This window comes from Megalops cyprinoides, chromosome 2 (assembly GCF_013368585.1).
Source record: "Megalops cyprinoides isolate fMegCyp1 chromosome 2, fMegCyp1.pri, whole genome shotgun sequence".
Taxonomy (NCBI): domain Eukaryota; kingdom Metazoa; phylum Chordata; class Actinopteri; order Elopiformes; family Megalopidae; genus Megalops; species Megalops cyprinoides.
The window spans coordinates 52,149,402-52,165,888 of record NC_050584.1 but is presented as its reverse complement, the minus strand read 5'-3'; the positions used below and the strand labels follow the sequence as shown (position 1 = coordinate 52,165,888).

Sequence of the window (16,487 nt, the reverse complement as noted above, 5' to 3'; positions counted from 1 at the left end):
GTCATATAGCAGTTCACTTTCAAAGAGCAACTGCAGGAGGGCAATAAAAACCTGACAATTCTTTTCAAAAATGCAGCAGAAAACATTTATATGTACACTTAATCACAGAATGTGAGTAAAGCTATACTCACCTTATTTATATGCACTGCTGGACAAATAATTTTGACAGTAGAATAATGACAATAACTACCCACAAACATTGGAACCAAAAGACACAAGACATTTCATGTCAAGGGAATACTAACCTATTTTTTGGTTTATGCCCATCTAAACTAGTAAACCACTGCTTCCCCCCCCCCCCCCCCCCCCCCTTGACTTGTGTGCTTAGGTACAAAGGCATGTAGACATTATCTTGTTTTTTTTTTCTTGTTACAATAGTGACAACTAAATCTGACTAAGCAATGAAAGAAAGGCTGCCAATCTATAATCTGGAAAAATAACAAAATAACAAAAACTGACAAAATGCATGCCTCAGCTAAGCACTGTATATTCAATAAATGTGGAAAAAAAACAGTTAAGTCTTTTCATAAGGCAAAAGGCGTCTTATCCCAAAGCTGGTGTTTGAATCAGCACTACAAAGCACATTTGAGGAAATCTCCTACTCTCTCATTCTCTGACAAGATGTGGACTAAACAGATTCCCTGAAATCACATTTAGCCATTCACTTGCATTGCCACTCTGAGTAAGACGCTTTTTTGCAGTTTCTCCACATGCGCTGCATGATACCAATACAAAACGCAGACTTGCTTCACAATGGAAACAATAACATTTACAAGTACAGTATATACATATAAACGAATTGTAGGTTTAATATGCACATAATACCAGTGCTCAACAAATGAAATTTACGTTGGTATCTCATCCTTCACTCTGATATTTTTAGGCATATCTTTTCCCTTACTATGGAGTCACATTACAGTTAAATATTCAATGGGCAATGACTCATAACAGGGTGTAACAAGGAACTAGAAATCTGAGTATGCAGGAACTAAACAGCAAACACATCGGGCACCACTTCATGGTGAAATCTACAGGGCAAACAACCACCACTTGTGGATAGATGCAAAGAAAGGTACTGTTTGCATAAAAAATGTTTAGAGGTAGGCACCATTAGCTAAGGAACGATGTCTGACTATCATTTTTGGTGACAGCAAAATTGTTTTTTTTTTTTTTTAATTTGTTCCCAGACATAGAGCATGAGGCACTCTCACAAAAGGTACAACTGTGGCAGTTACAGCGTGTGAAACTGATGGGAGGCCACAGTGCAGAATATCATGCTTTCTCATCCCATTGTATAGGAAAGCGAGTGATATGGGAGCATCCCAAGCTGATCCATAACAGCAACAATGCACAGCGCAGTCGCCAAGAATATAATAGTTAAACAGACTCATCGCTGAGAATGGTTACTCAGGAAGAATCACTAGCAATACTGAAAGTAGAAACAAGAGGAAAATGTAATGCACATAAAACTGGGACTACCAACAAACAAAATTTTTTTTTCTAAAGATGCATTTTCGTCAACACTGTGGGATCCAGGTCTGTTCACAACCTCACCCGCAAGCAAGTTTTTAGCTGAAATTCACGCACCCCAATTGGCAAAATTACATTGTGCGTGCTTAAATCACATACTGTAATACAGCCAAAGTGCATTTTTTAAAATCCATATAACATGTGATAAACTACCCTGTCTCCTATAACCAGTGCTTTTTATTGGTTTTACAAAAAGCATCCTTAAAACACTGAGGGGACAAAAAATAAACATCTTCAAAATCCCAGCAGTACATTAGGTTTCAGTCAAGGGTCAATGGTGATTGTGCATACAGATATCTGCACAGAGGACCCTTACAGTAGAGCACAGGCATGATGGTCATGTCACAGGAAAGTAGGAAGGTAATGTCCTACTCCCACAGTGTCTGAATAGGCAGTGACTGGTTAACTGGCCCTGTTTGCCAAGAGATGGGGCATTGTTCAGGGCGGTGCAATGTACTGTACATACAACACACTCAATTTCCATTCTTCACTTGAGACAGAAATGTGTGTCTAATGGTTCATTTCAGCAAAATAAAGATTTTGAAGGGCCCAGGGCAAATCAAGACTAAGCTTTATTTCAGTGAAATTATCAAGTGAAAGAGGATAAATGTTACACAATTTGTCATCATTTCTTAAAATACCTGTTTTGAGTTGTCAGACTGCATTTACTCATAGTGTTTTGTTGCACTCAGAGAATGTAACACTTGCATTGTGAAATTAGGCTGCTAAGGCAGAAAACTGCACTGGAACGCAGATAACCTGAATTATCCCTGAATGTGCCCTGGTGTAAGACAAGGCAGTGGTCCTTACAGGTTTACTGGAGACCTCTATCCACCTACAGAGAATCAGACTAATCCACTGGCCTTGGGTAGAAATAGTTATTCTATCTTTACACAAAGCAGTCCTTCTGTTTTGGGTGTGGCATGGAGGCAAGTTTTTTCAGGGACCCGAAAGTGGAAAATTAAACTGTTGGGTTGAGCTACGGTGTCAGGGCCAAGTTTGTCTCCTCCTACTGCACGTTATCACAAATGCAGACCCAGGGCATTTCTGCTGCCAGAGCATTATTGGATGAGCAAGTTGGGGGGTCAAGGAGTGCGGGTGCAGCCAAGAGAGAATCACAGACACTGCTGACTTGTGGACCAGTGAAGCAACTGTGGTGTAATCAAAAAAGGCTTAATCAAACACCATTTCAAAGCCAACCACTTTTACAGGTTTTCTCAGTTAGTGTAAATAAACGCCATTGTGAGCAAAGGACTAGACTTTGTGCATTTCACATTCTAATAGGTGTTGCAGCTGTACACATGTCAAAACTCCTCAGAAGTAAATAAATGTGTCTGCCACTTGCATCCCTCTCCAACCACACACCCCTCCCCACCAACAATAACGACAACACCACTGACCAAAAACTCAAGAGTGCTGGCGTTTCTGAACAAGCAGCTGGGGTTCAAGCACCACTCAGCTCAACCAGCACTCCTCTTCCTTTATTCATTTCTGCAAGCACAACAGGGAGGGGGCAGAAGCTCATTTAAAAAAAAAATCTGAAATAAATAAATCACAACACAGCGATTTTGCCTCTGACCTGCAGTTGTTCCAGCACTGGGAACTAAATATCTTTTACCTTCCAAAACATTTCATCCAGTCCAAAAATAATATTCATGAAGGCCTTGTAGTTCCTGTATATGTCTTCTCAATTTTAAATACAGTGTGGCTGACTGGCGGTATATACAGATAACCCTCCCCTCCTCCATCCGTTGCTCTCTTTCCCGGGGAGAGGGGAAGTGAGGTCAGTGTGGACGACTGCTGGACTCCGATGTCTTCCTCTTTCGAGGCGTGCTGTAGCCGTTGACGCAGCCATTCTGACGCTTCGTCAGCCCGCCGGTCAGAATGTCCTGGATGTGCTGCACAATCAAGTTTATGGCAACTACAACGACAGAGAGCGGGGAAAATGGTTAAGGATGCCGTGTGTATTCATGGGAGCACTTGCTGCTTGTGTGCTTTGGCAGACACTCACTCCACACAGATTCTACACTGCAGCATAACAGTAGTGTAACGACTCATGTTACTGATGTATTCTGATAATGAAATTGGCGAGCAGCTTGATAATGACAAGGTATGCATTTCACTTCCAGCAGCAAATCATCCATCAACTCACTTTATTCTGCAACCACCAGTTCTTACACAATACCCAGTCACTACTAGTCCTATTTCTGAGAAGGCTAAAAACAATGTTTTAATTGAATAAATCTGGTGCAATACAAGTTTGCATCTCCCGAGTCTCTCTCATCCTGATCTAAAAAATGAGTAATTATGTAGAGCAAGAGATCTATTCTCACACCACAGTCCGAGGAAGTCCTCTCCTGATCTTGCTGTTACTGGACTATTATCACACTTTCTTCCCCTCCGAAAAATCAACATCACCACAGCAATGCGGTCTCCTCACATACACAATAACCAACCATCTCCACGGCAAAGACTGAATCATAAAAGAACGGTGTGACCAAAAGCACAAACAAAATCATTCCATTGCCCACTCAGTGCACTGCACTGCACACATCCAGCAGATGCTGTGTGACAGCCATTTAAGCACTGCAGGTAAAAGATATTTGGGAGATTAATTAACTCCACTAAAACATTTTGGTGGCATGCTGTGGGCCAGGGGTGGGTCACTGCAGCTGCCTCTCGGTTGCTCGGCTGCGCTAGGCTGCGATGATCAGAGGAGACAAAACACAGCCTTACCAAGGTTATCGGCTCCCCGAGGAATGATCACATCGGCATACTTCTTGGTCTGGAAAAGTAAACAAAGAACAGGGTTACAGCAAAATTCCAGAGAATGTCTGGTAGAACCCGACCAAAATAATCATCCTGTTTGTTGTTTTTTTTTTTTTTTTTTTAAACTTTGTGCCAACTTCCTGATTGCCACTGCATGTAATGGTACATCTGCCTCTGGTAGGCTTCATTCAAAACCCAAGCTTTTACTCTAATGCTCCTACCCAGTGCCATCTTGCTTTAATATCTAGCATGTCTCTGCATGTCTCTGAGTATGACTAACTCTTTAGAAAGCAGTGAAAATTATTCAGATTGGATGTGGGAGAATTTAATGCGGTTATCTGTAAGTAGCATCTAATAATGCATAAAAGAAACTAAAATTCCTCAGAGCACAAAGGGTAATTCTTACAAAACTGGCAAAGACCAATGATGATATAACAGGCATACCTGTGGTACCCTCTTCCACCTACAATTATATTACAGCCAACCCAAAGAACAGGTATGACTAGATTTGGATCCGCCTGAGCTTTATCCAACGTTTGCCAACAGAGGTATAAACTCAGACACAGAGTTACATTGAAAACATGAAGGAATGCAGCAATTATATGCAGTACCAGCAGCAACAGCAGTGCCCATATCTGAAACCTCAAGTGCTCCTACAAGCAGGGAAGATACAAGCTGGCAGAATACACACAAGTGAGAAGTAACTGCAGACATGGTAAAAGGTATGTCTGCATGCTTTTGAAAGGTGATACGCCCTAGGAGTGCACCCTTTCAACTGCCGAAGTAAAACTAAGATTTTATCTTCATTACTTGGAAATACAGATAACTATTCAGCCCCTTTCCATCTCTGAACCAGCCCAGGGACAGTCAACTTGTCTGGGTAACATGGCAAAGAACAGCCAAGTAATTTTATTTTTACATGATTCTCGTGAAGGATATTACAGCTAATTTATTTCATCAATGTACCTATTATATATTGGTCTATTGTATCTATAGCCTTCAGAGATAAACCTAACCCACAGGATAACCTCATGTAAGTACCCAGTATCTTAGATTTGCTTATTTTGCAAAGGGGATCAATGAAGTTGTGCCTAACACAAAAAAAAAATCAAAAGAGGCCTCACTTTTCAACCAATGATAAACTTAAACCCATTTCTCTGGGTAGGAGCCTTGAAAGCCACAGAAAGGCGTTTTTTTTTTGCCATGTGACACTGAACTGTGAAAAGCTCTGTCTGGTGTGGGTTGAAGGGGAGGCTAAGAGGTAGGACTCTAAGTACTCACTGGCAGACAGAACTCCTCAAAGGCAGGCTTGACAAAGGTGATGTACTGTGTCAGCACCTGCTCCAGGTCACGGCCTCGTTCGCTGATGTCCCTCAACACTAAGACACAGAGGATGCGGTGACGGTCAAGCAGACAAAGTCACAACCTGAAGTCTCTAATCTCCTCTGCCTGATATGTCGAAGCATAACCTCATAACAAGTCTTGACGGCTACTGACAGCTTTGTAATGTGCTAAAATCCAAACTCAAAGCACACATGTATGGGTACACTGTAAAAGACTGAATCTTCCCAAGGAGACATATCCATGCTTCATACCTCGACGGGAGAGGCGAGTGTCAGCATCTGTGTCCACAAACAGCTTCATCTGAAACATGTCCCTGATCTCCTGGGAGTAGAACATCAGGATCCCCTCAAATAGCACCACGTCAGCAGGGTACACTGTTACACTCTCCTCCTTCCTTCAAGTAAAGAAAAACGAACCAAACGTTACAACAGAAGCCCCAAGCAAAGTAAACCCTTTGTAGAACAAAATGCCATCCTGAAAAGGAGTAATGTGATCACTGTGTAGAATAGATCATCCTGTTTCCTGCTGTGCAACAGGTCACCCTTTCACTCAGAGCAGTAGGCATTCAATTAAAATTAACTGTCAGCCTCAGTGCTTTTACACAGCACTGAAAGCTCACAGAATAAGGCCACTTTTGCTGGAAATGTGAAATCTATAATGCTCTACTTTTGTTCCAACTGAGAACCAGCCCTAGCCAACTACAGTGCTTGATGAACATGTAATGTTTCCTGTAGCAGCGGCGCTGACCTGGAATGGGTGACAAAGTCATACACTGGGATCTGGACTGCTTTGCCTTCCATGATGTCCCATAGTGTCTTCACGATGAGCTCGTTGTCGAACGCATCTGTGCAAAAGGGAGAAAGACAGGGGCTGATACCCAAGCAAGTCTCGGAACAGGGCTGGATCACGGCCTGGGAATTCAAGTGCAGGTGAGGATCACAGACTGTAAACCTCACAGAACTGACAGGGTGCTGCACGAATGTTGGTCCCAAGCAGGCTGCAAAGTCCCACTCGCTAAAACCTGTAGCCACCAATAAAGAGCCAGAATGCAACGACAGCAGGAGATTCAGACATACTCAGCCAAAGAGGGGGGGAAGGGGGAGTAAATACTTTAAATACGATGGTCTTTTGTAGTCATCAAAGATGCCAAGATGGGTTTCTTTCCAGTCCTGTTGCTGATCACAAGAAACTGGTGGGCATAGAGGGAGCAAGGGAAAAACAGTCACTCCTAAGGTTATTGTCCTGTAGGGCACTATTCTCTTTCAGTTTTAACTAGCAGTATTCCATGCGCCCTAAAAATAATGAATGACAAACACCTCATTCAGGGTTAAGTGACAGCAAGTCCCTGAAGTCTAAGGAAATACATCAACATCGGCACAATACTAATGCATTTTTTGTCAAAGATAGTTTTCTGAGCATCTGAAAGTTCCCACAATGGTCTTTGTGCCAACATACATGAGAAACACAAAAAATAACTGGGCAGACAGGTTCTTTTAGCTGTATCACTTTTTGAGACAAACACATTAATTTTATGTTATGTAATGATCTGACAACTTCAAGCCAGTAAGACATAATACATGGACGATAAATGTGGTTCACACTGAATCAAGTACTGTGAAACTGCACCAACATGATTGTTCAGGGAAGACAACAGAATTATAAATTGTTTCAGATCACAAATTAAATCAGAGATACTTACCTTTACCTCAAACAGTAAGTGGTTAAGGGAGCAATCAATCAAATTGCACTGGATTGTGAATGTGATGGTGGCTGTAGGGTCCTGCCTACCTGGATGGTCAAAGTTGAATTGGCCCTTCAGTGCTTTGGCCTTCTGCTCTGGGGTCAGCACACGGTAGAAGCTGTCCTGGCTTAGAATGGCCACCTGCCTCTGGTGATGGTCTATCTTATTCTGTCCCAGCAGCTCCATGATCTTCCCACAGACAGACGACTGCACCACACAGGGACAATAAAAGAAAAACACCATTACCATCTAATGAAAGCAGCTCACAGACTTGCTCAAGAATCACTTTTTAACTGTGTGTGATACCTCAAGAGACACCTGTCTACACAGGATAGCAACCATTATTCACATTGGAACATGAAGAGAGAAGCTCAGGAAGAGGTGGAAGGAGAAGTCGATGGCTACACAGGTTGCTAAAGTTATTATTCATTATCCTTTATTTCATGTCTGAGTTAATTTATCATGCAGCCAAATATGATCCACTACAGGCTTAAGTTCATTTTTTAAATATGTTACCGCTTTCGATACTGGAAAGAAACAGAGTTAAATAGAACTGTTCAAACTTGTTCTGCAGATCTTATGCATCTGAAAGACGTGGGTCCTCGATTTGCAATCAAATGGTACAACAATTATATCAAACTACATATGTCATTAAAGTAAACTGTCCTGCAACTGAATAATGCCTCTTCCTCAACTGCAGCTGTTGTTCACCTATGCAACAGACTTCAAAGACGAGTTCCCTTCAAAGCAAATGGACACACATGAACACGGCCTAAGTATCCCTTCTTCAACTGCACACATCCAGGTAATACCAACATGCTAGTTAGATCTGGAGCAGAATAATAATGTCCACAAGCTATTTTCTTTCCTCAGTTTTTTGACCACAGAGACTAATTCCATTTCAATTTCACCTAAATTGTGAATGGGAGAAGAGAGGAGAAAATAAAACAGGAAGACAGAAAGGTAATGCAGACCTCCAAAAACACACGTTACATTTCATAATCTAAGCTGGAAAGCCTTTTTCCAGGTGTATAACAATTTCCCAACCCAGAAATAATACTAATAAAATATAACACTTAATAACAATAATAAATATAGACGCAGATAGCAGACGAAGACAAGCACAAAACTGTTGCTGTTATGACTGGTGTCATAAGTGTGACGAGTAATGAGGAGAATATGCTGTTTACGATGTTGTTTAAATAATTGCTATTAATCACCAAAATGGGAAAAATTCAAGAGCTTGTCTGTTGAAGCAGGTGTGTTGCTTAATGTGTGATCATGAACTTAGGAGGTATGTTGGACATAGGCTGAAGTTTGTGTGTGACTGTTAGACCTAACAGATATCACTTAATATATATCACATAAATTGTATTAGCTTGTGGTGGCCATTTTGTTCAATACAGAAATATTTCAAGAGGCCCATCCAAAGAACCAATTAATGGAATCCCCATGTCAACACATCAAACAGGAACTTGTTATTTGTAGCAAAACTGTTCCTTGTAAGCATAACATATACAGCAACTGTGGAGCCACTACAATACATCAGTGACTTTTGTCAATTTTTTTTAATATGCAGACATTCTGACAACAGAATGACAGTATTACACTTTGAATAATTTGGAATAAAAAAAGCCTTGTCTTTGTGATCTTAGGTGTTTTGTAGTTATTTTGTTTGCCTGTTATTTTCTTCTTGTATTTAATTTAGCTTATTTATTTCAAGCTGTTTTGTTGGTGTGCTCACTGTCTTCCGTATCTCTTTTTGTCATTATAATAAATGTGTAAAATTCCTTTTTGTGCGTGTTATTAGTCCCATGCGGATAGGGTGGGGCATTCTTTCTCTACTTCTCTGCCAAATTTCATCAGTGTTTCATCTTTTCCCAAAAGGCAGAATGTACTTCAATAATATGAACAAAAACAACAGGCAGAAAATATTCAGTTATTGCTGTTGACATTATCATAATTCTGTATCTTCACATGCCACAAGATGACTGCAGTTATTATCTAACCACTTACCGCTAGCCAACCAACGCGAAGAACAGAAAACAGCCACAGATAACGCTACTTCCCTCCCATCAAAAAAACCATGCTGCAATACATAAGGGGACAAACACACCTTAGCTGGACACAAAGCATCACACCACGCAGAGGAATGTCTGGGCTTTTCCACTTGGGGAATTAAAGAACTCCTAATTATTTGCACATATGACAAAAAGGGTATTAACGCTGTTATGATTTGCAAACCACATTTACAACCAAAAAAAGAACGTCCTGCTTCCTCTTTGAAATGCTACTTTCGAAGCGTCATAGCCATGTTGGGTTGAGCCATGAAAACCAGTTGAGAGGAGAAAGCATTCAGAGGCACTCTCTCAACAAAAAGGAGATGTTCCTTTTCTACAGAAAACAACTGTGTGGTCATGAACACAACTCAATGCACTGAGCTTCCTCTCGTGTAAGCCACACAGTGTGCATGCCTTAAAGAGCCTCCCTTAGCCGCAATGCCAGTTGTCAGGGTTTCTCACAATCCATTTAAGTAATTATCCACAAGCATGTTCAAGCCTTTGGAGCACACAAAGGCTCAATGTAAGACATTGTAGGGATTCAAGTACTGTAAATTCAAAGTGAATGGGAGAGGTACACACAAATGTTCATCAGAATCACCAAATCTGTCCTCTTCCCACAAATATTAGAACACATAAGTGCATATTTATGTACTTATGCACAGGCGTGACAGGAAGTAAAACCGTCTCCTGTACAGCCCCTCTGCCAGACACAGTGCCCGCTGACCACAAAAAATCCCACTGCTAAAGGAAAAGCCGACTACCTAAAAAAAAAGCCCACTGCCTGACCCAAGCCTCAGAGTCCAGCACAGACCCCAGTGCATGGGAGAAGCTTCTGCCTTCACTCTTTTATCTGCAATTGCCCCTGCAGTGCAGTGCCAGGCAACACTGCAACCATCACTGCCAAAAGAAGGCCTCGCCTAACCTAGCATGGGCAGACAAAAAAAAAAAAAAAAAAAGTGTCTCTTGCCAATGCTGACTAAACATTCTTCAGCAGCCCCAGTCCCCGTAGTTCTTTTGTGTCCTGCTAAACTGCAGTTTACTTATTCCCCATCTCTGCCCACCGAGCTGGCCCTGTCAGCACTACACCAAAACTGCAGCGGAAAAAAATGGTGCTTGGCCATCGAATGTATGAATTTTTTCCATTAAAAATTAGAGGGTCAATCCCACACTAACAAAATATCTAGGTTACAGGGATACCCTTGCCAAAATTTTAAAACTGGTTTAGAAATAATTACACTCCTCCTTTAGTCTTGTGTATATACATGGGATGTACCCAGGCAAGTCAATTCAATGCAAAGTGGTTTTGATATGGCATGGTGTTCCATACAAAACAATCACTTTAACATGGCAAAAGTCAAATTCAAGTCTTCTGCATCTGTTTCCACATACAAATAAGATCCAGTGCACTTTTTGGTAGCATTATAAACTTTTCAACATTAACTCTGACTATACCCTGACAAATATTTGATAAGCCATACAGGTAACTAACCTTACAACACTATGAAGGGATACCCCAAAGTTTCCCCTCTGGATGTTCCCCAATGGAAGAAGGTCTCCTTGCTCATGCCAGAACCATGTGAACAAATGTATACTGAACACCGACAATGCATTACAGCTAGCTACACCACATTGACATTGATTAAATAACAATATAATTTATGCCAATTATTTTAAAATCCAAAATTTGGATTTTTGGATTTTATCCAAAAATCCAAATCTGGACTGAGTTGGTCTAAGTTGCTTCCTGGGATTCCTGCTTAGGACTTTTGCCTCCAGGATATCATTTTTACACAGCTTTTCATCTTCATAAATACTAATTTGGTTGACACATGTATGCATATTTCATTAATCTATGTAATATGCTTAATCTTTTTGGTATACAGCTTCTTTGTCCATAATTCATAACTAAAAGATTGTTTGGACTGCTATGGCTTGTTGAGGACAGTGGATATTCAACTACTTCTTTGAGAACTAGCTAGCTACATTCTTATATGTATTTTACACAACTTGTGTCATCACATTATGAAAGTAACACATAAGTATCCCAATATATTACCACAATGAGTAAAAGCCCGACCATTTAATTGAAATGCATGTTATAATCACCTAATATAAATCACTTTGTTTGATTACCTCATGTAAAATCATATTTTATGTCTCAACTCTAAGTATCCAACAAAACAGATTTGGGAATATGTTTACCAGTAGAAATGTGTTTATTTCCTTTTGATTTACCTTGATTTTGAGTTGCCTTATCATTCTTACAACAGTGCTGATCTGAAATGTAACACACAGACGAACACACCACGCTCCACCCAGACTAACCATTTCCATTCTACAGCATTTACCACACTACAATCCATCTCACCTGCTGCTCAACAAGTTCTGCTACCTGAGGAAAGCCAAAAGCCTCAACTACACAGCAATGTGGAAGGCGGAACAACTATGCCGCCAGTTAAACTGCAATGTGATCACACCTCTCAATACGGAGTTTATTCAGATGTTTATTCCGTCCCTCCTCAGCTCGCTCTCAACAGGAACTAGATGTGTGGCAAGGCAACAGCTGTGTGCGAGCGGTAAACCTTGCCCCTATCTGGGTCAAAGATACAGCCAACAGGGAGTAGTCAGGGCCCTGCCGTTATCTCATTATGTCTGCTCAAACAGACATACACTACTGTGAAGAAGTCTTAGATACACACAGAAGTCACAATACACGGATGTTGCGAGCATCAATAATTTAAACAAAGAATAAATTAGAATTGTTTTTAACCATTCTTTAACATGACTATGAATCTTTAATTCACATTGAGCAGAACAGGCCAAAACTTTTCAATGCAAACAACAGACTACCTGCCAGTATGAAGTGTTGTAATGTCTAATCAATCATGCCAAGCAGTTCACTATAACTGGTAACTCATTTGGTGTTCAGTCAGGTGTTCACCTCTACATGTCAACAAAAGCAAAAGCCCACCTGTCACACTGAACATATTATATGTGTGCATTTGTGCGGAATATGTGTAAGATATATTCCAACTCACATATTCCATCTTTTTACAAAATAGCCTACAATACAACCAATGGCTTTACGTTGAATCCGCCCCTCCGCTATTATGAAAACTTTCCCATAATATGATACCATGAGTGACCCCATAGAATATCTTCTCCTGGTGAGTTATGCTGTCACTTCGTTTGTAGTTGCCCGATATTTAATGTAAAAGCTTAAAGCATACAGTAGAAATTCTAAACCATGTTTCAAATCTTCAAAGGCACAGATATGATAAACAACCCACAGACAACACTTGAAGGGCTGAGCTTTTTTATCCACTAAATGTTCACCAGCTTTGGTAATAAATCATAAAGTCTGATGAAAAAAAGTTACAAAAGCCAGACAGTATTTTCTACAAAAAAGACGTGACCACCTGGTAAATGGGACAGATGATTCACCATCTGCCCAGAAATCAAGAACACTGCAGGCCAATAAAACTCATACATTAAATAACAAAAATGTAAGACAACAGAAAATGTACGAGGAAGCTGGAAATGCTTTGAACACAAACATCTCCTTAATCAATGGCTTCCTTCATCATGATCATCATCATGCTCACACAAATTTTACATGCCATCCTAGCACTAAAACAACATACAAACATGATACAATCCCAATGACCATATATTCTGCAGAGCAGTTCAGGAGTATTGCACTCCTTACCAAAGGTGTCTATCAGACATTGCCCATACGTCCATGGAAGAAAACTGAGATAGGATCAGAATACAGCTATTCTGAGCTAGTGACCACACAGATACTTGAAGATTACTCAATTAGTGCACAGGCATTTTAGTCTCTATGAGAAAACCAAAACAAAAAATGGCCTTGGCACCAAATATGGTGAGGTGTTTTTTGTGTGAGTGTCATTTTGTTTTGTTACTTTTGCATCAAGGTCTTGTTTAGAAGTAAAGAGCTGTAAATATCAATAAGACCTTGAGACCAAAACTTTTTATCACATAAGTAAAATAGAGGCCTTGGTTGTATGGAACAGCAAGATTTGGTGATAAAACTGATGGTAAAATATTTTGTTTAGACTCACAGTAAAGTAATAATACATGAGAATATAACTGTAGTTGACTTTTACAAAATGAAAATGACGGTTGATTTAACACAGCAAGTACTAACAAAACGTCATAGTCTAGCCAAAGCAGTTCCACGTGGGAGTAGACAGCTCAACTGATCCTGCATCAGCTTACACAGTTTTCATATCATCGCTAGGTTGGATTAGGGGAATGTACACTGATCCTGGATCGGTTGGGGCCCGTGAGCACTTGGCGCATGGACGTGCCGACTAGGCCGTGCACGTCACATTGTGAGGTAACCTGCAACAGTCGCTGCCGCTATACAGCTGACCTCATTACTGTTTGATGACGGCTGCTGACCTGTTCTTTTCGAGCCGCTTCTAATAGTCCTCCTGACGCATAAGAATCAACTTCTCCACAACATATTTCACGACGATTGGCTAAATGAGGAGTATTTTTTGATTTCCCGTTTTCAGGTTTACCCGTGCCATCGTCGAGGGAATAACTAGCTACCTAAAATGCCATGTTGAAATCAGCAACAGACGATTTCCCGTTAGCAATGGCTACCTCCCCCACAACACGCGTCTACGCCAAAGCCGTATTTCGTGTGACTATTTGGCTTTGTTCTCATTTTTTGATTCAAGTTTTTTGTTTTTCATCTAAGGAAACGAACAAATGTGTCTAATGGGATACGTCTGTACAGGCAGCATACTAGCATTGTTTCGAGCTAGCTAGCTTGCGCGATAACAAAAGATGTTGACATTGTTTTCCTCTCATATCCGTGTTTCACCGATTCTTACATATCGTTATCTGTAACACGACGATACTGGTATGAAAATTTGACTTTAGACAATGGCAAGTATTCTAAAGACGACGAAATCGATTTCTTCAACAAAAAAATGTGTATATCCACGGATTTTCCGGTAATATGACTTCAGATGGATGGCAATAGGCATATGACTAGGATGCCAAACAAGATGACCCCATGTTGACTAATTTCTGAGTTATAGGTGCGTAGTTAAACATATACTTAACTAGCTTTATACAGTTTCGATGTGATTTACAAAAAAACGTAACAGCATATTGGCTAGGCTACCCTTAAATCACAGTCATAAAGGAGCTAGCACTAGCCAGACAACAAATGCGTAGAAAAATCAAACAAATTTGACTATCGGCACAATGACACAGCACCTGAATAATCAAATACTGATCGCACATTTATGTTTGATACTTATTAACGGTGATCCTTTTTGACGACTAGACAGAAAAGAATAACAATGAAGCAAGTGTGACACACTGATTAGCTAGCTAGCAGGGTAGGTGTCTGACATGAGCCACGCGGTCGGTGCGCTCCCATCTCTCAAAGAGAAACACGTTTTTTATTTATATATTTGACTGTTTCTTTAAAAAGTCTTTAAAAACTGCAACATTTAAGTACGTCAAAAACAGAGTGCCAACCTTGCCGCTGGCAGTACCCCCGGCCACCCCGATGAGGAAAGGCTGCCGGCTTGCATGTTCATTTTCGGCTCGGTTTTCCAGCCGCGTCTCGCTGTCGCCTGCCATGCTTACACTAAGCGTGTGGACTCGCTGGGAGTAGGTTTAACTTAGCCCGTGCTCCTCCTCTTTCCTTTTAGGCTTGCGCTATGGCAAACAGTGAGAGTATGAGATTCGTTACCAGTTGCGGTCGCACAACACCAAAAGTGCAGAAGACGTACCCAGCCCTGGGAATGATTTGCATCCACCTCCCACACAGATAACGCACAAAATGAGAACCTAAAAACACCAGAATGAATCGTTTCAATAAACACTACACAGCAAGGTTACACTACAATCCTCTTTGTGCCCCCTAGGTCTAATTGCCAACTAGTGTCATCATCAATTTGTTGCGAGACATGGGCGAAGAGAAGTAAATAACCCTTATTTTGAAGTTTAACCGGGATTTTTACAGCAATGCAGAAACATCCTGCCGTGGAAGACTGCAGCAACTTGATAGTTTGGCTCGGTCTAGCTAGGATATGGCATTCTAAGGCAGAGTATTTGTTCTTAGTTTTTCTTAAACAAAATTAATACTTTTTTTTTTTTGAGAAAATAAGGCAATGTGATGGAGCCACTTATGACTCATCAGTTTTCATAAAACTGCTGGATGGCAGCCGTTGATGTGTTTGCTGGTCAGTTGAATTTTATGTTTAAATATATTCAAAATGTTTTATATTTTCTATATTCAACCTAACACAAAGTGGCATGCATAAATAATTCAAAGAATAAAGGTAAAAATAAGCTGACATATTTGTTATGCATCCCATATATCCTCTGCATAATATAATACTGGAGTTAAGTTTAAAAAGCATGATGATTGCACACAGTCCAAATTTCAAAAGATAGCCTTGTTACTTTATTGACATATCCTTGATAAATTGGGATCAATTTATGACCGTTTAAAAAAAACACCCACTTTATGGCATTGCACAGAACAAATTTTTTTGTTCACAGATTAAATAATGATTTTTAGTCACACAATTTAATTAGCTTGAGTTCATGCCACTAGCTGTGGGAATTTGTAATATGACCAGGAAGGATTGCCCTGGTCCACACATATGAAAAAAAGCATGTACAAAGCATTCTTAATATGTAATTATATGTTATATTAACTACTAAGCAGTAATTTATATAAAGAATTGTGCAGTTAATTAACGTGGCAGCAAAAAAATTCTAATACCTGTTTTTGAACAGTAGACAATGTTAGCTTAGAATTCAAATGTGAAATGCTTCTAAATTTCAAAAGGGATCTCAGAGTCAAAACTTAATTGTGCCATAATTTATTTATTTATTTTCTTTGTTTATCCAGGAAGTCCATTGAGGTAAAAAAAAAAAAAGCTCTTTTTGAGAGAGACCTGGCCAAGATATCACCTTTCAGTCATCATAATAAAGCCTATGAAAACAATTACACACACAGGTTTTACAGCCTGCAGTTG

General features: G+C 40.2%; 1 protein-coding gene across 1 annotated transcript; it reads right to left on the bottom strand.

The window, feature by feature from the left end:
- Positions 1-380: 380 nt before the first annotated feature.
- On the bottom strand, positions 381-15,213 carry uck2a (uridine-cytidine kinase 2a). Its single transcript, XM_036522399.1, has 7 exons — positions 14,974-15,213; positions 7,432-7,591; positions 6,391-6,487; positions 5,895-6,037; positions 5,581-5,678; positions 4,267-4,315; positions 381-3,451 (listed from the first exon to the last, which is right to left on the bottom strand). Exons 1-7 carry the CDS (start codon positions 15,076-15,078, stop codon positions 3,315-3,317), a joined length of 789 nt encoding a protein of 262 aa, XP_036378292.1. The 5' UTR covers positions 15,079-15,213; the 3' UTR covers positions 381-3,314.
- Positions 15,214-16,487: the final 1,274 nt, after the last annotated feature.